The 26,785-nt window shown below is 45.4% G+C and overlaps 1 protein-coding gene across 1 annotated transcript in view; it reads left to right on the plus strand.

The window, feature by feature from the left end:
• CABLES1 (Cdk5 and Abl enzyme substrate 1) overlaps nt 1-26,785 on the plus strand; it is a gene marked incomplete at its 5' end in the record, with an annotated part of 143,569 nt that overhangs the window by 87,092 nt on the left and 29,692 nt on the right. The window contains one exon of the mRNA XM_004387934.1: nt 10,870-10,947. Coding sequence (XP_004387991.1) covers nt 10,870-10,947 — 78 coding nt within the window. The remainder of the gene's footprint in view (nt 1-10,869; nt 10,948-26,785) is intronic.

Genomic DNA, 26,785 nt, shown 5'->3' on the forward strand with positions numbered 1-26,785 from the left:
GTGGTGGCCGTCACGTGTCCTGGAAGTGCTGAGCTCCTGGGGCCTTTTGAGATTTATTTCATTCTGAACAGGCAGAGGACTTTGCAGTGAGTGGACTGGGCTATCGTGTCCCTTGGGAGGAATTGCCAAAGAGATTTAAAAGGATTTGAAATGGGAGTGGACAAAGAGGTGAGCTAGAGTGCTTTCTCTTTAAAATGTGAACTCAGTAGGAAAACATAAAAAGTATATATATATAAAAGATGTTGGCACCCTTTATCTGCTTTTTAAAGTAAAATGGTAAAAGTGCAGTAACACAAGTCAGCTTGTAGCCTTTCCTTTTTATACTGAAAATTTTGGAGGGAAAGGGGGGGATGGGTAATAATTAAGAAGACCTTATTTGTGATCTCATTAGTTCCAATCCATCAGCCTAATTTAGTTTGAAAAATGAGTTGAAGGAAATGGCATGTTTCAAAAATCAAAGCAGCCAGTTACCAACTCCGGACTGGCCTTCTTGGAGGAAGAAAACACCATTGCATTTTATCCCTGAACTGAGTCCATCTGACTTGATAGATGTTGAGCGTTTTCTGTGAGGCACCGTCCAACATCAGCCCCTTCCCAAGCACACTTTTCCCCTCTTAGGGCTTGTGTTTCTCATTGAAGGACTCGAACCCACCTTCCCCACAGCAGTAGGAGGCTGGCAGGGGAAGCATCTTCATCCACACCATCATCAGTGTTTATATCCAGATGTCGGTGACACCTCAGTCTGAGGGACAGTGATCAGACAGGCTGAGGAAACCCTCCAACAATCCCCAACCCTCATTTATGCTCCCTGTTTTAGTCAGAGTTCTCTAGAAAAACAAAACCAGTGACAGACAGACAGATAGATATCATGTGTGTATATGTGTGTGTATGTATATATGTATATAGAGAGAGTTACTTCAAGGGATTGGCTCATTCAGTTACGGGGGCCAGAAAGTCTAAGCTCCATAGGTCAGGCAACAGAAAGAGTGAAGGGTCAAGGGAGAACGGAGGTTTGTATAGTTTGGAGGCAGAACACTTCCTAAGGAATTCCCCTTGCAACCCGTTGATTGCATTACATTAGATTACATTGTGGAAGGGGATTGCATTTACATTAGATTACATGTGGAATAACAACCCATCTAGTGTTTGGCCAAACCACTGGGCATCATAGGCTAGCCAAGTTTACATATAAAATTAACTGACACTCCCAGACTAGCCTCTTCTTCCACTGAAATGCCCCCTAGAGCTGCTTACAAGCATGACTATTTCTTTAAATCCCCTTGCTTTGCCTCCCCTAGTGCTAATGGGTGATGGGAGAAAGGGAGAAGCTGAGGCAAGGTGAGCCCCACAGGAGACCAGCTGCTCAGAGCTAAGGATGCTTCTGCCCTTGGAGTCCCACGCCAGGGCTGGGTGCTGGGTCAGCACAACTTTCCCAAGGTTTTCATTCGAGCCTCTTGAAAAAGCACAGAGGTTATCTTGGCTTTTCTGTGACTGCAGAAGGCTTTCTAGAAAAATTATTTTCAGTCGTAAGCAACTGCTCAATGCCTCCTTTGTGTAGGCTGGCACTGCTGAAGAGCTTGGGGCCTGTAAGTCCTTGTTGCTTCTTTGCAACCAGTTGGATTTATAGGAAATAAAACACATTGCCAAGGAAAGGGTTAGGGGTTGGAAACAGTTTAGACTGCACAGACCTTTCCCTTGGTAGTTCTGCTTTACTGTCTGCTTGGAGAGAGGGCTGGAAGCCCAGGGCAGACCGGTCTGTGGTTCCCCCGCTGCTCCTAGAAGGAAGCTGGAAGTCACAGCTTAGCAGCTAGCTCCAGCCATGAGGTTGCAGCTACCAGTGCTGTCCTGGAAGAGGGTGGGAGGGCTCAAGAGGTGACTTCCCAACTTCCATGATGTCACCCTTGCCTTGTTTTCCTCCTCCTCCCTGACTGTCTTCCTGTGGCCCTTGTGAGCTCTCCTGTTTACACCTGCCCCATCATGCTGGCTTTCCTCTCGGCTCTGCCTAGCCGCTGCTCTCTTGTCAGGCCATGGTTGCCGTCACCACTTGAAGCTGGGGACTCCCCAGCAAGCTCCCAGGCTCCTGCGCTCCAGGACTGAGTCCCTCTCAGGACCCAGGATGTCTTCCACCGAGCTGCCCTGCAGCCTCACAGGTTCGGCCGCTTCTCCACCCCCGAGCCACCCTCCCGCCACACAGAATTCTTTGCAGTAAATGCTTGCTTTAGGGAAAAGGTTAGTAAATGCTAGAAGAAACATCTACAAAAATTACATACATAGCTTAAGCACTGTGCTTTAATTCCAGGCATATTAGTGACTATCCATTCAACAGCTTTTTTTTTTTTGATGCCAGGCCTTTTCTTTGCATATGAGTATGCTGGTCTGTCAGTGTCCATCAATCTTACATTCTCATCGCTCAGACTTACTGCCTGTCAGGCCCAGATATGACATCTTTAAAGCGACCCAAGAATCTAAGTACAAAATCCTTTCGGATTTTTACATTTTTTCCTAGTCTTTTATACTTGTCTCACCCAGGGTGACTTGCCTTTATTGGATATTTTTTAAAGCATTCATTGTTGCTTTTATAGAAACAGCATTCCTCTGTTTTTTCACATTTTATTCATTTGTGTAATCTTTAGTGAACAAGTACCAGTATAACAAGTACAACTGGCATAAACAGGTTTGGGACATACACAACTGGTCCTCAGTGAGGTGTACCCCTCAGGGTGGGTGTACCAGAGAACCACCTCCCAGCCCCTACCCTCGAGTGTTTTACAGAGCGGAGTGAAGAACCCGGCGGAGGTCGGTGAAGAGTTTTACTGCATACGTGCTTGGGTCTTCAATAGGCCTTTGGCTCTTTCTCCTCCCAGCCTTTACTCCCGTCTGCTGAGACACTCTTCTCACTGTTGTCTGATTATCCCTCGGGTGTCAGCTTAGCTGCCACTTCCTCCAGGAAGCCCACCCTGCTCCCTTCAGGTGAGGTCAGAGGTCACTCCTGTGTGCTTTCATGGTGTCCCGTACTTCCCCATTGGGGAACTTACATCGCTATGTACATATATCTCCCACAAAACCATAAACTTGGCAGCCTGCACCCTTGTCTGGGTCATTCATCGGTGGATCCCCAGCACCTAGCACAATGTTTAGCATAGTGTAAGTGCTCAAAAAATATTTGTGGAAGGAAGGAAGGAGGAGAGAAAGATGGCATATAGCTTGTTTCTCAGAAATTTTCCAGTACTCCCTAGACTGTAGGATAAGGTCCAGCCCCTTAGCATGCAAAGAAGACCTGAGTGGTGGTAGTGGTAGCAATACTTGTAGCAATAGAAGTGGTAGTGGAGATGGCAGTGTCATAATGGTAATGATGATAAGAAAAACACCTGCACCAATAAAAATACTACCATCTGGTATTTTGAAGTGTTTTTGAAGATCTTCAGAGGCATCATCCCGCTGAATTTGTGCCAGCTCCACGTCTCCCCAGTGCCCCTTCAGGCTCTATGCTCAGTCACTCACGCTGCTGACCGTGCTCTCATGCCCTGTGCAGCTTCGTGCATCCCTGCCTTGGGTCTTGTTTCCCTTCATTCTGGTCTACACATTCCCTGTTCTCGCCTGTTCTAATCCCACTCTGCCTCGGAGTCCGACCCACATTACCAACTGCTTGTCCTGGGCTTAGCCCCCCCCCACTTCCTCCACCTCCTTGTTCCAGGTCCTTCTTCTCCATGGCTTCATTCCCTCCTCCCAGCTCCCTGTGCCCGAATCGTATCTCCATCCCACTCCAGGACAACGATCGTTCTTGGAACCCCTACAGATTCTCTGCTTTTGCCCTTGTATCCACGTGAGGCACATCCAACAGTGAGAGGGGTATTTCCTAAGGAGGGCAAACATGCCCCAGTAGCTAGTAAGTTTTAATATAGAGAAAACAAAAACTTTTTTTTTTTTTCTTTTCAACTCTCAGTATGTAACTGCCAGGCCTTCAGAAAGCTAGAGAAAGGGGTCAAATCTTCATTCTCCCAGCTTTTAACAGAACATCGTAGAGGAGGAAAGAGTGGTTGTGAGGCAAGTGCTGTGGGAGGAGATGGCAGGCGCCTGGATCTGGCAGATGTTAGGTTTTCCAGATTTTATAACTTTCATTTGTCTCCTGTTGTTAGTCTTAGCAGCTTTAATTTCTCTGCACATAGCAACCATAGCATGCCGCACAGAGGCCCTTCGGAGCAGGTGACTGGGGCACTGAGAAATACAGGGAAGAAAGTGACCAGCCACCAGATTGAAGGGAATCAACTCCAGAATCTGGGAAATGTGTTTCTGCATAAGCGCCAATCGCTAACGCAGACCCCAGGACTGTGGACACTCCTGGGCTGCGTTCCTGCAGTACTGTGCTCGCCCAGCATGGTTGTGAACATCGTTGTCTTTCCTCTGCCTTTTGAAATTGGTTGCTCGTTTTCATGTTCTTAAGATAATATTTCTGCTTTAGTGGAATATTCCACCTGGAAGAGCTGGACACTGTCAGCACTGGACTGAGGGTGAGAGCTGATTGGAAAAAAAGTGGTCCGTGGTGTTCAGTCATCGTTGGGGCCCCTTGTGCGTCTCCTGGTTCTCTGGGTAGTGCAAATGGTTATCGTACTCTACTACTAACCAAAAGGCTGGCAGTTTGAACCCACCCAGAGGCGCCTGGAAGAAAGACCTGGCGATCTGTTTCTGAAAGGTCACAGCCTTGAAAACCCTATGGAGCAGTTTTACTCTGCACACACGGGGTTGCCGTGAGTCAGAATCGACTTGACCACACATGATGCATCCCCTGGCTATTCTGAACACTCCAGTATGTCATGGCAGAGTGTGACTGTGGAAACGCTGTGGTCTGAAGCCTCAAGACTCTGCATACCAGAAACACTTTGCTAAGAGCATAAGAAGGAAGCCCCATAAAGAAGAAAGTCAGAGAGTGTTGCAGCTGCAGAGCGCTGTCAGTACTTCCCGGAAGGGGTTGGAAAACACTGTGTACCCAGAGGCAGCTCTGCCCATGTGGACTGCAGCCCTGTGGTACTTTTTCCTTTGCTGTTTTTTCCTTCCTGGGGCAGATGTTTACATGGAGATGTGATCTTTAATTCCTTAGAGATCCATCTGCCTGCTGTTAATTCCTCTTTTGAAGTCATAATCTTTTATGTAATGCTTTCTGGTCAGCTGGACTCTGAGTTCAGTGTTACATGTCGCAGATGGGAAAATTCTGTGGACTTTCAGAGTGCCATTTGAACATAAAAGAATCAGCTACAGTGGTTGGAGGCAAAGACCTGGAGGTGGTCAGTCTCTGAAGCCTGGTAGAAATTAAGTTTGTTGTCTGTTGCTCTTGATCTCCTGTATCTGACTTAATTCTTCCACAAATACAGAAGCACGCAAAGGAGGCAGACAAACCTGAATTCTTCGTGAGCATCTCTGTTATTTTGGAAGTTTCCCTGATGCTTATAAAGAGCAAAGCTGCAAATTCACAGACCAACATGGCAGTTGGTCACAGGGGACCTGCTCTTAGTGTTGTTACTGTTGTGTGCCATCGAGTCAATTCCAACTCATAGGGACCCTATAGGACAGAGTAGAACCGCCCCATAGGGTTTCCTAGGCTGTAATCTTTGCAGGAGCACATCACCAAGTGTTTTCTCCCACAGAGCTGCTGATAGGTTCAAACTGCTGACCTTTTGGTTAGCCAAGCACTTAACCATTGCACCACCAGTGTTCTTCTGCCTTTAGATAGTGCTGCTCAAAGTTGCCAGTGTAGGAAACAGGAAGACTAGAACTTGCCGTTTGTTGATATTCACCTGCTCTGGCTAAGGCCTGAAATCCCTCCCACACTCCCAGGCTACTTCAGGAAACGCTTATGATGTGTTCTTGAACGCTCCTTGATTACCACCAGCTCCCTGGAGCTTGGACAGCCGCACACTTGTGGCAGAGCTGCTGTGGCAGACTCTGCTCTGGATTCCTGCTCTGGCCCCTGCAGAGGTGGAAGTCTGTGAGATCATTGGGCCTGAGAATGGAAGGCAAGCGACCAAAGATGCTGGCCTTCTTACTTACTTCCGCCTCCTCCAGCTGCTTGAGAACAGCCAACCAGAGAAGTACCAACCCTACTGAAATTGTTGGGAAACAGTCTGTATTTGGAATTGCTCAGTTTCACATGTGCGTTAGAATAACCCAACAGGTTATCAACCAGCCCTGGACCTGACTGATGAGGACCCCACAGAGTGAGCGCTCATTTAACAGAAGAGTACAGCCCATTTGCTAATAGACATATTGTGGTTGGAACTTCGGATGAATACTTGCATTTATATTTTCTCGTTCTATTAAAAATGTCCAAACAACTTTGGTGTGTGGGAAGGAGGGACACATTAGTGCTGAGTAATGAAGAAAATTAGTAACGCTAAGCCAGTTGAGTTTGCTCAACACATTCCTTTCTCTGTGTTGCAGAAGACACTACTGTGGAATGACACGAAGAATGAGTAGTTATAGGCTTTTCTCCCGGATGGACAGGGTAGCGTGAGGGGATGAAGAATCTCTATCTTTCCATCTGGAAGGGCCCAGGCTGAGCTTTAGCGGGAGTACGGAGCTACATGTGGCCTTAGCATGTCTGATGTTGGGGCTTTCATGAACCGTCACCCTCAGCCTCCTCCCGGTGCTCTACGTAGTGACCCGAAGGCCAGGTTGGAAAGCCACCCTAGCAAACCTGGGTGAAGGAAGACTTCAGTGGTAGGGAGTGCAGGGTGTTGTTTACCTTTCTGTGTGCAAAAGTCATGGGTTCACAGTCACGCCCACCAGACCAGATTTCTACTAAGTCCTCAAAGAAGCACAAAGCAGGGGTAGAGAGTACCGTTCAGATCTCACTAGGGCACCAACTGCGCAGGTTGCTTACTTAAACTCTCTGCCTCATCAGTCAAAGCATTTAGAATCTCGCACATAATCTAGTCTTAGTTAAGTGTTGGCGTAAGTAACTGCACATGGGCATTGGCGTGTTGGAAGCTCTGTTGCTGATCTCAATCTATGAGAGCCCAAGGCACCTAGCTGGTGTTCAGGAGGATGTGATCCTGACTCATGTCAACCCTTGGCCCTTAGGTCTTGGTGGCCCACTTGGCCCACTCTGGACACGATTCTTCTATCCTTGCAGCAGTCAACAGGTACAGCAGTCCCCCCCTTATCCACGGGGGATACGTTCCGAGACCCCCCAGTGGATGCCTGAAACCAGGGATAGTAGCGACCCCATATATGCTGTTTTTTTTCTATATATACATACCTATGATAAAGTTTAATTTATAAATTAGGTATAGTAAGAGATCAGCAACAGTAACTAATGATAAAATAGAACAATTATAACAATACACTGTAATAAAAGTTATGTGAATGTGGTCTCTTTGGCATATCCTAATTGCCAGCATCACTACTCTTGCGATTTGGGGCCATTACTAAGTAAAATAAGGGTTACTTGAACACAAGCACTTCAAGACTGCAATACAGTCAATCTGATAACCGAGATGGCTGCTAAGTGACTAAGTGACTAATGGGCGGGCAGTATATACAGCATGGATGTGCTGGACAAAGGGATGGTTCACGTCCCGGGCTAGACAGAGCGAGACAGATTTCATCACGCTACTCAGAACAGCATGCAATTTAAAACTTATGAATTGTTCTTTTTTGGAATTATCCATTTAATATTTTTGGACTGTGGTTGAATGCAGGTAACTGCAATTGCAGAAAGCGAAACCGAGGATAAGGGGGAACTACTGCATATTGGTTAGGCTTCTCCAGAGAAACAGAACCAATAGGAGATACAGATTATATACATATATATATGGATCCCTGGTGGTGCAGTGGTTAGCTCAGCTGCTAACCAAAATGTTGGTAGTTCAAATCCACCAGCCGCTCCTTGGAGACCCTGTGGGACAGTTCTACTCTGTCCTATAGGGTCACTGTGAGTCGGAATCCACTCGACAGCAACGGGTTTGACAGTGACCCCACGTGACAGAGTAGAACTTCCCCCTGGGGTTTTCTAGGCTGTAATCTTTACAGGAGCAGATCACCAGGTCTTTCTTCGATAGAGCCATTGAATGGGCTTGAACTGCAAACCTTCTGGTTAGCAGCTGAGTGCTTAACCGTTGTGCTATCAGGGCTCTTATACTGAGAGACAGAGAGACTGATTCATTTTAAGGAATTGGCTCACGAGATTGTGGGAGCTGTTAAGCCCAAAATTGGTAGATCAGGCAGCAGGCTGGAAACTGGCAAACCTGAGTCGAAAATCCATAGGCCAAACAGACTGGAAACTCCGGCAGGATGTCTGTGTTACAGTCTTGAGGCAGGATCCTTCTCTATTCAGGAAACCTATTTTTGCTCTTAAGACCTTCATCTGATTGGATGAGACCCATCCAATTTGGGGGATAGGCTGTTTAATATCATAATCTAAAAAATTATGGAGGGTAATGTGCTTTACTTAAGGTCACCTGATTGTAAATGTTAATCACTTTTAAATCCCTTCACAGCAACACCTAGACTAGTATTTGATCAAACAACTGGACACCCTAGCCTAGCCAAGTTGACCCATAAAATTAACCATCATACCAGAGGCCTGGGTCTGTGGTGTCTGATGAGAAACAGGTCCCCTTGAGAGAGCAGAGGTGCATCTGTTTGTGTTGTTAGCATCTCTGTAGACAGGCCACATGTGTAGTTCTTCAGCCACCCTTAGAGCAAGGTCTGTCATGTTTTAGCAGACCTGTGTATTTTAGCACAGAAGTCTGAAGAGGTTCCAAATCCAAGTTCTATGCTGGTAAAACTTAACCCAAGAAGATGGTCCCCAGTAAAGATACCAGCCAATGAACCAGTTGCTGTTGAGTCAGTTCCAACTTATGGCAACCCCATGTGTGTCTGGGAGAACTACGTTCCATAGAGTTTTCGGTAGCTGGTTTTACAGAAGTAAATAACCAGGCTTCTCTTCCAAGGCGCCGCTGGGTAGATTCGAACCACCCACGTTTCAGTTAGTAGCCCAGCGCTTAACCGTTTGAGCCACTGAGGGACTCCTTCAGTCAAGATTGTTCATATTTATCGTGTTAATTATTTACCAGGCACTATTCCGAGGGCTTGCCAAGTAGTAACTCATTTAATCTTTACAACATTCCAATAAGATAGTTAATAATTTTATCCCATCTTGTAGATGAGGAAACTGAGGCTCAGAAGAGTTAAGAAACCTGCCCGAGGTCATAGAAATGTGGCAAAGCTGGTATTTGAACGTTGGGATGTTGCTTCAGTCTGTGTTCTTAACCACTAGCTGCAAGATACAGAGACTCCAGCAGGTGCAGCCCTGAAGCACAGAATTGCAGACTGCATCTCAGTGAAGTCTCAGCCTTGACTGAGGGGCTGCCATGTGCTAAACCCTTGGGCTCACAGTCTAAAAAAGGAGGCAAGCAGGCAAATGATCAGCAGCACCTGGCGATCAGTGCCCTCCCGAAAGTGTAATTAAAGTGTGGAGACAGCACAGAAGAGAGAATGAGGAACTCAGTGAAGAGGGAGAAAATGCTGCTGGAGTGGATGAACTTCTGAGCTAGTTTTTGCAGAATGAATAAGAGTTCACCAAATGCACTCAGGTAGGCATAACAGGCAGGAGCAATAGTGTGCAAAGGACAGAGGTATGAGACCAAAAACCAAAACCCGTTGCCGTCAAGTCGATTCCAATTCATAGTGACCCTATAGGACAGAGTAGTGCCCCATATGGTTTCCAAGGAGCTGCTGGTGGATTCGAACTGCTAACCTTTCGGTTAGTCGCTGAGTTCTTAACCACTGTGCCATGAGGGTTCCAAGGTATGAGACAACAGGGAATTTTTTTAAGGAGGAAGTAATGCAAGTCCTTTAGCATGGACGGATGATGCAGTGCAAGGGGGGGAAATCGGGAGCGTTGAAACTGGAGAGGCCGAAAGAGCCTGGTTTTCCATGCCGGGAAACCTGACTATCCCTGGGGGTGTAGGCAATTTAATATCATAATCTAAAAACAAGATCCACAATCTCAAACCTTGATGCATTCAGTAGTATTTTTTTTCCCTCTAGTTTTATTATTACTATTATGGACGGAAAAGACAACAAAAGTAAATAAACTCCATATATGATATATATTGAGACTGTGCTAAAAAGAATGTTGTTTTCTAATCCCTTCCACACACTTATTTCTGTTTTTTCATCAGCAGTTCCCTTTGGGGAATTGGTTATTCTCAGATGCCAAGATAAGTACTTTTGAGGCTTTTCTTTTTTTTAATGTTTTTTTAAGTGCCCTTTGCATAAGAACACTGTGTAGAACTTTTGCCAGGAGTATCTTTATAGCAGAAATGGAGGCTAAGACTGATTATCTAATTGCTTCCTTAATGTATTCTCCGAACCTAACACGCTGCTAGCATATGAAAAACCTAATGATCATAATGGCATAAGTGTCTTTCTTGCTCACCAGCCTCTGGCACAGTTGTGCTGGTGTTGTTTACTACAGAATAGAAATCGATGGTTTAAATGTGGTGTGACTGTGAGCCAGCCCTGGCCACCCCGGACTCTCAGCTCTGTCTGCTCCAGCCGGCCCATGCTGCCCATAGCAGCTTCTCTCCAGAGCGGAGCTCATGTGTACCCATCAGAGAGCCTCGTTGAGGTCTCGTGTGTGAATATTTGGATGAGGGGAGACAGCACTTCCCCTCCATGGAGGAACCTGGTTGCATTTTTCAAGACGAGCAGAACACCATCTGGCAGAGAAGGTAGCGGGAGTGTGCAAACACTGCTGTGAAGTCAATGAATACTTAATGGCTATGGAATTTTTTTTTTTTTTAATTTGAACCTTTGTATTTAGTTTGTTTGTTTGTTTGTTCTTTTTTGTTTTTTTTTGTTTTTTAGAATAGTCCTTATCAGTGGCAGAAGATCCTTCTGTAGTATCTTTTCAGTGCTGCCGTACCGTGACAGTACCCAGGCCGGGTATGTATATACATGCATGCTTTGTCGTTCTCTGGGTGAACTGATGTACGTGATATGGCCGCCCTCTCTACTTTCAAGAACGCGCCTTGCTTTGACACTGCAAATTTAGTGTCTGTAAATTTGAAAGAAAAGGTTCCACTTTCTTTTCAGCCAGAAAGCTTTCTTGTTGTTAGAGCGTGCGTGTCTCCCCTCCGTAGCGCCCGCTGTTTCTGAATGTGCATTTTATCACCCCTTCCCATACTGTGAAGCAAGAGCAATATGACTTCACCGTCTCCCTCAGGACCACGTCAACTTTTGGAGAAAGGTAGGTCAGGAAAGGAATCAGACCAAGCCGTGTGGCCACCCTATCTCCTTGCATCTTGGGCTTGGGGTCAGGAACCTAGAGCTGCCACCACTGGGAAATGTTAAAGCAAAGTGGTACCAGAAACACGTGGGTGATTAGCTATAGACCAGAGGGCTTCTCACCACTTTGCAACAAACCCCTCATTTCATTCCAAAAAAAGTAGGTAAGTGAGGGCCTATGCTTGCAAAGCCTCCTCTCCTCATCACCATCCCTGAACACTGTGCCCGTTTCCTCATCTGAGTCTTGGCTCACTTGCCCTCTTCATCTTTTCCCTGCATCCAGTGCTTGTCCTCAGGGGCACTGTTGGTACCTAAACCAGTTGCGTCAAGTCATCTCCGAATCATGGCAACCCCATGTGTGTCAGAGTAGAACTGTGCTCCACAGGGTTTTCAGTGGCTGGTTTTTTTTGGAAGTAGATCACCAGGCCTTTCTTCTGAGGCAGCTCTGAGTAGACTATAACCGCCAACCTTTTGGTTAGCAGCCAAGCTTGTTAACTGTTTGCACCACCCAGGACAATTGACTGTGTGGGACTGTCAGGAGCATTGTAGGGTGCTAGCTCTGGCCTCTGCTCACTAAATACTGAATTGCCCTCTAGTCATTGTGGCAACCAAGACACTACCCACATACTGCCATCGCCCCTTCAGAGGACAATGGGGCCCCGGTCCTGATTGACAATTTATTCATCCTTCACCATCTTCCATGAGTTGTACCCCTGTGGTTCCTACTCATCACCATCTTCCCTTTCCCCTATAGACCTGTCAGACTTTTGGCCTGTTTAGTTCATCATGGTTCTTACTTATATTCTACACCATAAGATCCATGGGGCAGAAAGTAGTACATCGTTATTCATGGAATCCTGACCCAGTCATTTATTCGATGTGGGCATTAAAGACCAATAATAATCTTACTATTTACTGAGCACCTTTTTATTATAGCCATCCTTACAACAGCCTTGCAGAGTAGATGTTCTAGAAAAAATAGCAACAAATCCTGCAGCTCAGAGGTTTAAGGACCAGCTTGCGGTGGCTAGCTGGGAGACTTTCTTCACCTTATCAACTTGCCGTGGTCCCGGGTTTGGCTGTCCATGAGGAGTGGTCTTGTTTCCTGGGGAAACTAGCTGGTACCAGCTCACAGACCTGGTATATGACCCCATTTGGCCAGTTAATTAATCTAATTACAAATAATGATCCCAGGGCTGAGAATATTTGTTTGTGAACAGCCCATAAGCACACCTTCAGCAGGATCTGAGTCATCAGTAGAAGGCTGCTTAACTAGAGCTGGAATCAGAACAAGTGGAATTGGAAAAGTGAATGTGTAAAGGCGCCAGGCAGAAATAGGCTGATGAAAAAGGAAAGGGTACTTCTGAATTCATTCTGTGAATTCAGCATAACCCTGAGACCAAAACCAGGCAAAGACACCACAAAAAAAGAAAATTACAGACCAATATCTCTCATGAATATAGATGCAAAAATTCTCAACAAAATTCTAGCCAATAGAATCCAGCATCATACCAAAAAAATAAGACACCACGACCAAGTGGGATTCATACCAGATATGCAAGGATAGTTCAGCATTAGAAAATGAATCAACGTAATCCAACACATAAATAAAATAATCACATGATCATCCCAATCGACGCAGAAAAGGCATTCGACAAAGTCCAACACCCATTCCTGATAAAAACTCTCAATAAAATAGGTATAGAAGGGTAACTCCTCAACATAATAAAGGGCATCTATACAAAACCAACAGCCAACATCTTTCTTAATGGAGAGAGGCTGAAAACATTCCCTTTGAGAACAGGAACAAGACAAGGATGCCCTTTATCACCACTCCTATTTAACATTGTGCTGGAAGTCCTAGCTAGAGCAATAAGGCAAGAAAAAGAAATAAAGGGCATCCAAATTGGTAACAAAGAAGAAAAACTGTCCATATTTTCAGATGATATGATACTATACATAGAAAACTCAAAAGACTCCAGGAGAAAACTACTAGAACTAATAGAAGGATTCAGCAGAGTAGCAGGATACAAGATAAACATACAAAAATCAGTTGAATTCCTATACACCACTAAAGAGAACAACGAAAAGGAAATCAAGAAAGCAATACCATTTATAATAGGTCCCTAAAAAAATAAAATACTTAGGAATAAATCTAACCAGGGATGTAAAAGACCTATACAAAGAAAACTCCAATACACTACTGCAAGAAACCAAAAGAGACCTACATAAATGGAAAAACATACCATGCTCATGGATAGGTAGACTTAACATTGTGAAAATGTCAATTCTACCCAAAGCAATCTACAAATACAATGTAATCCTGATCCATATAACAACAGCATTCTTTAATGAGATGGAAAAACTAATCATTAACTCTATATGGAAAGGGAAGAGGCCCCGGATAAGTAAAGCACTATTGAAGAAGAAGAATAAAGTAGGAGGACTCACACTACCTGATCTCAGAACCTACTATACAGCTACAGTAGTCAAAACAGCCTGGTACTGGTACAATGACAGACACATTGACCAGTGGAACAGAATTGAGAACCCAGATGTAAATCCATCCACCTGTTGTCACCTGATCTTTGACAAAGACCCAAAGTCCATCAAATGGGGAAAAGACAGTCTTTTTAACAAATGGTGCTGGCAAAACTGGATGTCCATCTGCAAAACAATGAAAGAGGACCCATACCTCACACCATACACAAAAACTAATTCAAAATGGATCAGAGACCTAAATATAAAACCAAAATCTGTAAAGAGCATAGAAGAAAAAATAGGGTCAACGCTAGAGGCGTTAATACACGGCATTAACAGGATACAAATCATAACTAACAATACATGAACACCAGAAGATGAGCTAGATAACTGGGATCTTCTAAAAATCAAACACCTATGCTCTTCAAAAGACTTCACCAAAAGAGTCAAAAGAGAACCTACAGACTGGGAACAAAGTTTTGGCTATGCCATATCAGACAAAAATCTCTAAAATCTACAGGAAAATCCAACATCTCTACAACAAAAAGACAAATAATCCAATTAAAAAATGCGCAAAGGATATGAACAGACACTTCACCAAAGAAGACATTCAGGCAGCTAACAGACACATGAGGAAATGCTCGCAATCACTAGCCGTTAGAAAAATGCAAATCAGACCTACAGTGAGATACCATCTCACCCCTACATTACTAGCACAAATCAAAAAACAGAAAATAACAAATGTTGGAGAGGCTGTGGAGAGATTGGAACTCATGCACTGCTGCTGGGAATGCAAAATGGTACAACCATTTTGGAAAACAATATGGTTCTTCCTTAAAAAGCTGCAAATAAAAATACCATATGATCTAGCAATCCCACTCCTAGGAATATATCCTGGAGAAATGAGAGCTATCACACAAGTAGACATAAGCACACCCATGTTCATTGCAGCATTGTTCACAATAGCAAAAAGATGGAAACAAGCTAGGTGCCCATCAGCAGATGAATGGATAAACAAACTATGGTACATACACACAATGGAATACTACGCAACAATAAAGAACAATGATGAATCTGCGAAGCATCTCACAATATGGATGAATCCGGAGGGCAGTATGCTGAGTGAAATAAGTCAGTCACAAAAAGACAAATATTATATGAGACCACTACTATAAAAACTCATGAAAAGATTTACACACAAAAAGAAACAATCTTTGATGGTTATGAGGGAGGGGAGGGGAGGGGTGGGGATGGAAAAACACTAAACAGATAATAGATAAGTGGTAACTTTGGTGAAGGGCAAGACAGTACACAATACTGGGGAAGCCAGCACAACTTTTCCAAGGCAAGGTCATGGAAGCTCCATAGACACATCCAAACTCTCTGAGGGACCAAATTACTGGACAGAGGGCTGTGGGGACCATGGTCTCAGGGGACATCTAGCTCAACTGGCATAACATGGTTTATAAAGAAAATGTTCTACATCCTACTTTGGTGAGTAGTGTCTGGGGTCTTAAAAGCTTGTGAGTGGCCGTCTGAGATACTGCACTAGTCTCACCCCATCTGGACCAAGGGAAAGTGAAGAAAACCAGAAACACAAGGGAAAGATTAGTCCAAAGGACTAATGGACCACAAGTACCACAACCTCCACCAGACTGAGTCCAGCACAACTAGATGGTGCCCAGCTACCACCACTGACTGCTCTGACAGGGATCACAATAGAGGGTCCTGGACAAGGCTGGAGAAAAATGTAGAACAAAATTCTAACTCACAAAAAAAAAAAAAAAAAAAAGACCAGACTTACTGGTCTGACAGAGACTGGAGAAACTGGCTCCCAGATATCATTTTAGCTCAGTAATGAAGTCACTCCTGAGGTTCACCCTTCAGCCAAAGATTAGACAGACCCATAAAACAAAACAAGACTAAATGGACACACCACCAGCCCAGGGGTAAGGACAAGAAGGCAGGAGGGGACAGGAAAGCTCGTAATGGGGAACCTAAGGTCGAGAAGGGGAGAGTGCCATGGGATTGGCAACCAGTGTCACAAAACAATATGTATGTTAATTGTTCAATGAGAAGCTACTTTGCTCTGTAACCCTTCATCTAAAGCACAATAAAAAAATTAAAAAAATAAATAAATGCAAATCCAGAAAAAAAAAGAATAGGCTGGTGCATTAGCTCCTTGAGAGGGTTGGTCTTACTAGTGAGACTGGACGATTCATTTTGTTGCCCAGACGTCCTCTCCCCTGGACAAGGCTCAGGTGGGCATTGCTGGTGTCTGCCTCTTTTTCTGGGCTTCCCTTGCCCACCAGCACCCTTTCTGATTGACGTGTTCTTTATTTAGACATGGTCCATTTATTCTTTCATTGAGTGTTTACTATATGACTGGGTATTAGGGATGGAGGTAGTGAAAGCAGAGCTGGTTCCTGCCCTCCTGGAACTTACTTACCTAGCCAGAGAGGAAAAACATTAAAATTACCCCTATGATTAATTAAAATTTTTAATACAGACATTCAGGCAGGTTTGTCAAGGCTTCCTGACCAAGGACTTGTTCTGTGTCTTTAAGAGAGTTTGGCTTTTCCTTGCTTTCATCTCTGAAGTGTTGATTTCTTTCCTTCTCAAAGAGTCATCTCATTTCCAAGTTTTAAGGTTCCTTCACTATGGTGCCCAAGTACTTACCTCCATTTATAGATAAGACCACTGATGCTCAAAAGTTGAGGTCTCAAACATCTGCTTTGTGCCAGAGCAGAAATTTGAGCCCAAGTCTGTGCAGCCCTGGGCTTTTCCATGGCCCACGCTGGCAGACAGGCGAGGCAAGTTCCTTTTTCACCGAAACCCTTCTGTGAAATGTAGCTTTTATGATCTCTGCCTCACAGAGGTTAACAGGATTCTGGGAGTGACTGTGTACAGGGGTCCCAGTGAAGGACCTGGCACCTGGACAGGTAGGTAGGCTCACTTATACAGGACCCTGTGTATCTTACAGAAGAAGACAGTTGGGGGTCGGTGTGGAGACTTCAGGGACATACAGATTTTTGCTTGGGCAAATCACTCACCTTCTGTGAGCCTCCGTTTCCTCCTTCGTAGAATGGAGATGCTAAGTTACTACCTTGCACAGTTAATTTGAAGATTACAGCATTTTATGCAAAGCCAGTAGGAGTCCAAAAAAAAATTACTCAGGAAAAGGTCACCAAAACCATCTACATTTGTCATCCTTCTGGCTGTACATGGCTCTCTCTCGTTTTTAAACACCTCAGAGGAATTCTAGCTGGAAGCTAGCTGGTGCTAGAGTCCTGGTTAGTGTCTGTCAGTGCCTGGGTCTCCTTCCTCACTGCTATGAAGACCTCACGGGTATCAAGAAGGATCACCTCATAGGACCCTCAGTACACTCAGCTATTCTGCCTGTTGACCCCGAATGGAGAAGGAAAATGAGTGTGTGGGGCTATAGGACAGAACCTTTTACAGCTGAAAGGTATCTCAGAGAGGAATGAGTTCAAACCTTCTAAAATCAAAACCAAACCAAACCCGTTGCTGTCAAGTCAGTGCTGACTCACAGCAACACTACTGTGCAGAGCAGAGCTGCCCCATGGGATTTCCAAGGCTGTAATCTTTACGGCAGCAGACCGTCACATCTTTTCTCCCACGAAACCACTGGTGGGTTCAAACCGCTGACCTTGCGGTTAGCAGCTGAGCCCTTCACCACTGTGCCACCAGGGCTCTTACTCAAACCCACTACTCGAAATTTTATAGATGAGGAAACCAAGGTGCAGAAAGGTTAACTTTCTATAAGAAATAACAGTTGGATTCTTTGTTATACTTAACAGAAGGAAGAACATGCCCACTTCTGCAGCAGATTCTACTTCAGTCCTCACATAAGAAACTAGGAACATGGTTCAGAATATGATAATTTAGCAGCGGGATTGAGAAGCATTCTGCTTTATTTTAATTTTTTAATAAGCAGACATCCTGTTTATGAATCATTTCCATCTACCATAGTTATGGTTTTGTTTTTACTAATTCTAGGGAAACAGCCATGGACAAGTAACAAAAACATTTATTCTAGTAAATTAATAAATACATTTATTCTAGTTAATTATATTTACATAGTATTGAACTAATTTAATTCATGTACATATTAACTAATACCTTTCCACTGTGGAAAATTCCTTTTAAGCTGAAGTTCTTTCTGGGACTAACCCAAACCAAACCCATTGCTGTTGAGTCAATTCCGACTCCTAGTGACCCTACAGGACAGAGTAGAATTGCTGTATGGAGTTTCCAAGACGTAATCTTTACGGAAGCCAACTGCTACATATTTCTCCTGCAGAGCAGCTGGTGGCTTCTAACCGCCGACCTTTGGGTTAGCAGCCCAGCGCTTAACCATTGTACCACCAGGCTCCTTTTTCTGGGACTAGGACATAGATTGTAGAATTTCAGGCGGGGAAGAACTTTAAAGATAATGTGGTATAACCTTCCCGCTTCACAAAGAAGACACAGGGAGGTGAAGCCTGCCCTGTACACATGACCCCAGCAGAGCCAGCACTAGAACCGGCTCTCCCGGCTGCTCCTGCTGCTATGTTTCTGATTCCTGTGTTTCCGTTGCACTTACGCACGTGGATTAGTCCACATATGCCTGATTATTCAGAACAAGCACAACTTCCCCTGAAGGGGATAATGTACAGCCCCAACTTTATCACAAGAAACCTCTAAAAACAGGAAACACCAAAGTTCATCCAACGTGTACTTGAACCTCCTTTGCGTGGGAAGCATCTATCAGGATGGCCTTATCTTCCCGTTTTTTGTTTTCTGGTTTCTCATTCTGCACTGGTGCTTCCCAAGTCCAGTGTTCACATCTTGGCTTGGTCTGCTTCCTACCCTGACCCCAACGTTTTGTTCTTGGTTTTACACTGAAGCTGAACGCTTCTTTTGACTCCTGACATCAGTTGACCAAAGTAGACAGATCAGTCTTAGAAGAGGTTTTACCATCTGCACTGGGTTGGATAGTGTCCCCCCAAAATATATGTCCTTCCGGGAACCTCGAGTGTGACCTTATTTGGAGATAGGGTTGTTTCAGATGTAATTAGTTAAGATGGGGTCATACTGGAGCAGGGTGGATCCTAATCCAATGTGATGGTGTCCTTATGAGAAGAGAGAGACACAGGGAGAAGGCCATGGAGGAAGAGTCCAGAGTGATGTGTCTGTAAGCCAAGGACTGCTGGCAACACCAGAAGCTAAGAGAAGGGCGTGGAGCAGATTCTCCCCTAGAGCCTTCAGAGGGAGCACGGCCCTGCCCATACCTTGATTTTTGGACTTCTGGCCTCCAAAACTGTGGGAGAATAAACTCCTGTTGTTTTAAGCCCCACAGCTTGTGGTAATTTGTTGTGGAAGCCCTAGGAAACCAGTACACCATCCACTTACGCACTTATCTGGGCATTCCGTCATTTGTTTGGCCCCTGTGAGTGCAAGACCCTGATGGAGGTGGAGGAGTTTGGGTTTAAAACCCTGCTCTGCAGGAGCTTATCACTGAGTGAGGAAGCCTGACACATGAACAAACAATCCAAGAACAACTGGGGGGTCCCAAGGAGGCACTGGAGAATGCTTCACCCCCAAATCTTTACCAACTCCCACATGTAAAATAAATCTACAATCTTAAGTAAAAGCAAAGTGTTTGCTATGTAAAGTTTCTTTATGCCCACCTATCCTTTCAAGTAAATTGCTTTCACCTTGAAAACTAAGGTGCGACTGACCCAAGCCATGGTATTTTTAGTCGTATCATAAGCACTCGAAAGCTGGACAATGAATAAGGAAGATTGAAGAAGAATTGATGCCTCTGAATTGTGGTGTTGGTGAAGAATATTGAATATACCATGGACTGCCAAAAGGACAAACAAATCTGTCTTGGAAGTACAACCAGAACGCTCCTCAGAAGCAAGGATGGTGAGACTACGTCTTACATACTTTGGACATGTTGTCAGGAGGGACCAGTCCCTGGAGAAGGACATCATGCTTGGTAAAGTAGAGGGTGAGCAAAAAAGAGGAAGACCTTCAAGAAGATGGAGTGACACAGTGACTGCAACAATGGGCTCAGGCATGACAAGATTGTGGACATGGCACAGGACCGGGCAGTGTTTCGTTCTGTAGTACGTGCGGTCGCTATGAGTCGGAAGCAACTCGACAGCACCTAACAACAACACTCCTATGTAGAAATTCAGGTGCTGCCACTGCACAGCATAATCCATTTGTTCACCTAGCAAAATGTATTGAGTATCTGCTGTATGCCAGGGACTGTGGGGCGGTGGGGATACCATGGTGAACAAGAAAGTGTCTCTTGCCTCACAGAGCTTCCCTTCTGATAGTAGGAGACTGAAGTAAGCTAGTAAAAAGTGAACCATCAACAAGATAGCAAACAATGGCCTAAAGCAATGTGCAGCTGGAAAGCAGGGGAAGGAGCTCAGAGAACTCAGATGGAGCCATTGGGGGTGCTCCCCAGGGAAGGTGGCTAAAACTGAGCCACTGTGCAGAGACCGCTGCTGGTTAATTTGAACGTGGATCGTCCACCTCCTGAAAAGGGGAGCCTCCTTTTGTGATGATACGCTCCTCATGAATTCCCAGGGGGCCTCCACAGTGCCTGGCTTATTGAGAAGATTTGATAAAGTACCAGTCAAGCTGCAGTCCCATTGACAGACTGATGGACTCTGCAGTGCCCAGTCCTACTGAAGATGGAAGGCAGGTGGGGATAGAAAGACAAAAAAGGAAGCTATGCAGGGAGACCAGGCCCTGGGATGTTGCTGATTGCATGGTCACAGGCTCATCACTCAGCCTTCCTGGGTCTCAGTTCCCTCATCTGTAAAATGGGGAGGTTTGACGAGACACTCCAAAGATCCTGTGAGCTCAAGTAGTTTGTCCTGTGTCCTCATCATGTCAGCACTGCTTTGCTGATGTGGAAGCGATTGGCTTTGTCAAACAGCAAGTTTATGAATGAGACATGCTGTTCACATTTCCCGTCCATCAACTATCTGCTGCTTCTAGAGCTTCTAGAACTCACATCTGATTAATTAATCTTCATCCAATTATTTAAAATCTGAGTGTTTTAAAAAATGCAGATCTGATAACTTTTTGAATTTTTATATTAAGCTGATGATATGGTCATTCACAAAGTGATTTCTAGAGCTTCTGTGTTAAGCAGGCTGCCCTGACTAGCAACTGCCACAGTCTTCAAACTATACTTCCCTGCCTTGATTGCTAGATATAGATATTTGAGAGATCGTATTTCCTTAGTGTTAGCTGATAGCGTATTCAAATGTTTATGTGGACGTGATAGAGGTAATAATATAAGCTGAAACCTAAATAATGCTTTGAGTGTGCCAGGCGTGTACATTCGCTCATTTAATCTTCACAACAATCTCATGAGGTGGATGCTAACATTATTATCGTCTTACAAATGACGAGGTTAGGGCAAAGAGAGTTTTAGCAACTTTACCAAGTGGGAAAGGCGGGATTTGAACTCAGGCAGTCTGGTTCCAGACTCCGTGGTGTTCTGTCTTCTGCTCTGGGCCAGCAGAACCTCTGGAGGCAGTCCTGGAAGCACACTAAGGTACACTTGAGAACCACATATATTTCCCTCAGTGGGGCACCCCTGTGGGGGCTAGGAAGCTGGCTCAGGCCCGTGATGCATGCTGCTGGTGGATGTGCATCTGTGTAATGGTGGAGCTTGAGGCTCGGGAATGAGAGCGTCCCGCTTACCTTGCCACATGAGGGGTGCCTTCTGGGGACATGGAAGCCACGGGTTGGTGGGTTTCAGAGGCTCTGGAGGTTGCTGGCTTCCCCTGCAGCCTTGGACCCCCCAAGGGCAAACCCAGGCATCCCTGTGGTGGTTTTCCATCTGGGTATTTATCTATCATCTTTGGGATAGGAGAGGAATAAGGAGAGTGGGGACGTAGTGAAATTCCTCGGGTGTGACTGTGGTGTTGGCACATGGAGTGTCAGCAGAGCTCAGGGTTACTGGTGTGTGACCCTAACATGCTGCTCACACGGGTCTCCGCAGCACCTGCCCAGTGCACCCAGGTCACCCCGTAAGTGCTGCATCTGCCACCAGGGAGCAACTTAGGGATTAGTGGGGGTCTTCTTCCTGTCTGTTTATACTGTGCATGAAAAATGCTTCCCTTTGCGAAAGTGTGTAAATCTGTCAAATTAGAGGATTGTTATTCATATTACCAAGCATGTCCTCCCTTCACAGAAGGATTGTGACAGGGCTTCTTAAAATAAGAGCTTTCTTAGCCCTCATAAAATATTGTTTTTTGCTTGCACACAGCAGTTCAGGAAAACATCTTCTAGATAAAATGAGATGCTTCAATAGCCTCCCTATTTTTCTGTTCTTTTACTTAATGAATTCCAAGTCTCGCCTGTAACCTGAGCTTATAGTGCTGTGATGGACACAGGCTTCTGGAGTACGGGTAGTGTCTTGCTTAGCACCCTGAGTTACAGACAGTGGAGTCGACTCCGGCTTTTGGGGATAGGAGTCAGGCAGAGGTTTTTAGATCGCTCACAGAACCCTCAGGAAGGACAGAGAAACGAGCATAGACACCCAGGAACAACACAGTGGGAGACAACGCAGCTGGGAAAAACATACAGCCACACCCAGGGGCTTCTCCATGGAAACATTACTATTGATTCTGCCATTTGAGGCCTGAGCTGCTAGGAAGTGGACACTAGAAATTCGGTCCCTGTTGCCCCAGAAGGAGCAGACTGCTCCACCTCATGCTTGCCAGAAGTTCTGATCTCCCTCATGTGTTGCTCGCTTCCGCCTCCAGGTTTCCTGTGAGCATCTCATGCAGAGCGTCCACCTGGCAAAGCCCAGCTCACCCCTGGGAGTCTGGGAAATGTAGTTTTTAGCCTTCCTGGGTCTACATTTCAGGAGTGCAAGACACAGAGAGGTTGGCGTGGGTGTTGTGAACCAGCCTGTGGGCTCTGCCACAGTGATTCACTAACCCAAGAACGGCAAGGACCTTTTGTGACAGTTGCACCTAGCTGCTGCAGGCTCTGCCTGAGCCCCATCTGAGCTCTCTGGCTTTCAGCCCACTGGCTGACCTGGTCCTCTGTGCACTCAGGTTGTCAGAACTTCTCCAAACCAGCATCACATGATCAAAATGTAATATACAGTCCTAGTTTGAGGAGACCAACACATGACTTGCCTTTCACGTATACTGGCTTTGCTGAGGAAACCTGGTGTAGTGGTTAAGTGCTACCGCTGCTAGCCAGAAGGTTGGCGGTTCAAATCCACCAGGCGCTCCTTGGAAACTGTATGGGGCAGTTCTGCTCTGTCCTGTAGGGTCGCTGTGAGTCGAAATCAACTTGACGGCAGTGGGTTTGGCTTTGCTGAAAACAAGGTGCCTACTTGGATTGACGCCAGCACAGAGGTAGAAGAGGGCGGTGTTCCCAGGCTCGGTGCTATGGGGTGTGGTGAGCGTCATCCTCTCAGAGGAGCCCCTCTCCATGTCTGGGCTGCATCAAAGCCCCCGCTGTGGTCCTCCACGCCACCTCCCACACACTCACCTCATTCACACAACCCAGTCCTTGTGGCCTGGCCCTATTGGAGCCCAGCACACCCATGTCCAATCAGGTGCACATGGTAGGAAGATGTCGGGGGGCGGGGGGTTATTGTCATGCTTAGATGAAGACTGGCTATGGGCTTTGCTCACTCCCTTCAAATAACACAGCCACTGAGCCCAGAGTCCCACTAATCATTACGAGGATGGACTGTACCTCGTAACAGCAGGCCTATGGTCTGAGCACGATGAGCAGACAACACTGTGAGGACATGTAAGCCCATCTTGGAAACAAAGGCATTGCCACTTCTCCTTGAGCTGTGATTCAGAAGAGGATATTCAAAATCGAATATGTGCCAGATAGTAAGCCCATCTTGGAAACAAAGGCATTGCCACTTCTCCTTGAGCTGTGATTCAGAAGAGGATATTCAAAATCGAATATGCGCCAGATAATGCAGCTCCAAATGAGTCCAATGATGGGGAGCATCTGCAGCCCAAACGATAGACTTTAGAGCTGGAAAGAGCTGGAAGCCTATCTAGTCCTATGGTTCTTAGACTTTTTTTTTTCTTTTTATTAGCCGCAGAAACCTTTCTTCCAACACAAGTTTACACAGAACTCCGGTAAATCCAACAGCTAACCACAGAGCTGTTCCGGAGAAGTGGGAGTGGGGACGAGAATCCCACTCACTCCCACTCCTCCCCCACCACCCCTCATGGCACCATTAGGGAAACCATAGTGCTCACTCACCTGCTATCGGTGCAGATGGACCCTGGAGGCCAAGAGGCAGGATGGTTTATGCTAGTCAGGCAGAATTCTCAGTGATGGCGGGTTAACTAACCTTGCTGACCCCAGTTTACTCATCTGTAAAATTATAATCTCAACCTCAGGGGGTTGTTGAGAGCATCAGATGCAGTATTACTTCTGAAAGGTCTGAGCACCAGCCAGGCTGTGGTAGATACTCATTTAAGTGTATGTTTCAGTTCCATTTTTGCCCAGTCACAGAGCTATTCCATTACTCTTTCTAGATCCGTTCCCACACAGCAAATCTCCAACTGGCTCACAATGAGTTGGCCAGCTGTGTGGTTCTACAAACACGATGGGTTCATCTTCAGACCTGCTATTATTTGATCTTTAAAATTTTCTCAGTGGTACTGCTCGTTAAAGAAAATTTGGAAACTGCATAAAAATTAAAGGAACATAAAAATTACCCAGAGCCTCAGCTCCTGAACAAAGCCACCATTAACATATTGGTCTATTTCCTTCCAGTCCTTTAGTTTTTCCCTAGTGCAAATAGGTGTGTACACTCTGAAGAGATGATTGTTTTGTTTTGATCTTTCTTGCTGGTGGGAAGAAAATCTGCCAAATCCTACCTTTGAAAACAAGCTATGGGAAGCCTGTTACAAGTGGAGAGGAACAGATGTTGCCCGTCTTTTTCACTACAACTGTAACATCAAACCTTTCCATAGCTGTAAACACTCTTCTCATGTTAGGCTTTTAAATTAGACCGTTTTCTGGGACGAGCCCCAGCCTTAAACCAGCTCTTCTTCTCTCAGCTAGCAGTTGCCAAGGCCAGACTGAAGCCTTTTGCCTTTTGTCCACATTAGTCACTGCCTTGTCTTTTCTAGCCTAGATTTGTGGTTTGGCTTGGCAACCCTTCCATTATAAAATGAGTTGCAAACACCTTTCTCCACTCTGCTAAGTAGGCCTACCTGACTGTATAAGCAGTCAGCTTGTCCAACACCTGTACCTGAGAATCCCAGGGGCAGATTAACCAGTAGGCATGGTGTGTACTGGCTTACAGTAAGCAAGGTACGCACAGGCTTACTTAACTAATCTGTAGTACAAACTTTCACACGGGTTTCATCACATCTTTGATCGAAGATGTATTGAAACCCACGTGAAATTGTGCACTACAGATTAGTAAGTAAACGCGATAAAGCCTGTGCGTACCTTGCTTATTGGGTAATCCGTCCCTGCCTGAGACCACTGCCTCCTCTGGTTCCCCAGAGTCCCACCCCCTGCCTTGTCCTCCAGGGCCACTGCCATGGGACCAGGTGTGGAAAATGTGGGAGACTCAAAGGATTGTATGGGTTCAGAAGTAGAGAGAGGGAAGAAATTGTGCAAAACAGGAATAGCTCACGGGAAAGGACCCTGGCATTCTAAGAAGTGAAAGGAGGTTCAGAGAGGTGGGGATAATGCAAACTTGTCCTGCTTTGAAATGTTACCCCCTCTGACCTTTTGCACCTATAACCAGTGCTCTAGCTCATACAACTGTGCTGGTTCAGTTATTTTAAAGCCTCAAAGGGCGTTTGTGGACCAGTCTCCATTTGCAACATTGTGTCAGTGGGAAAATGCATTCTGAGTTCCAGACAGCCAACTCATAAACTTTGGGAAGGCAACCCACTCCTGAGTGAGAGACTGCAGGCATTGTATTGAGGGCTAGTCCAGGATTGCCCCTGTGCAGAGGGCGTGCCCTCTGGCGCCAGTACCCAAATGCTCATTATTTCTGAAACACATGGGCCTCATTGGTATTTATGTGTAAGTGGATCTGACCAGAAGGAAGTTGTAGTGAACCTAGTTTGCTTATGATTGGGGTTGTGTAAAGTGACTACGCTAGAAGATTTCAGCAAAAATTAGCGTACAGGTTAGTGTACAGATGCCTCAGGAACCATGTCATGAAGAAAATGGCTTCCTAATTAATGGAGTGCAAGGTGTCTCTGGGAGGGTGTTTTGAAGTTTCCAGCAGCTTCCACATGGTGTTTACTGTATGTCCTTAGCTTTTGGCATTCAGTTGAGGTCGTCTGCTTGGGTCCATTTCCTGAGGGTTGATCACTGTGTGACAGAGAACAGTTTCTTCTTCTTTTCTTAGAGAGAGCCTCCAAGCCTGAATGCTCCCTGCCTGGCTCTAGGCCCATCCCTCCTTCGTCCCTACCCACTTTCCCCGGAAATACCGCTTTTCGTTGTGGAAAATTACACATTCACAAACTGTGTTTCTTTCCTCACACCAAACCTGTTCCCACACAGAGGCAGATTCTAGAATGATCTCATGGATGAATCATGCCCTTATCCGGCTGTTTATGGAAGCTGCCTTTAGGCAAAGATTTTGGTGTAAGCTACATTAAGACCCTTCCGTGTCTGCCAGTTGCCCTTTGAGGGGCTTATATGAAGTGCTGAGTGTGAGAGGGGAAGGGCTGCTAGACTAAAAGCTGCTTTGATTTCACTTTTTTCCTGTCAGCCCTTGGCCTTGTTCCATTTACTCTGAACTGTGGTATAATGTTCTGCACATTACAGATAAGCAGACCCAGTCCAAGGTGGCAGGTGGGCCGAATCTGAAGAGGCAATAAATGGGACGTCTTAAACAAAATATCACAAACACTTGTGTACTTGAGTTCCAGTGGACATGTAATCTCTTAATTAAAGTTAGCTCACAAGTGGTATTTCCTTTCCTAATCCAGCTTTCAAGCTTTACTTT

This window comes from Trichechus manatus, unplaced genomic scaffold (assembly GCF_000243295.1).
Source record: "Trichechus manatus latirostris isolate Lorelei unplaced genomic scaffold, TriManLat1.0 scaffold00199, whole genome shotgun sequence".
In the NCBI taxonomy this organism is placed as follows: Eukaryota; Metazoa; Chordata; class Mammalia; order Sirenia; family Trichechidae; genus Trichechus; species Trichechus manatus.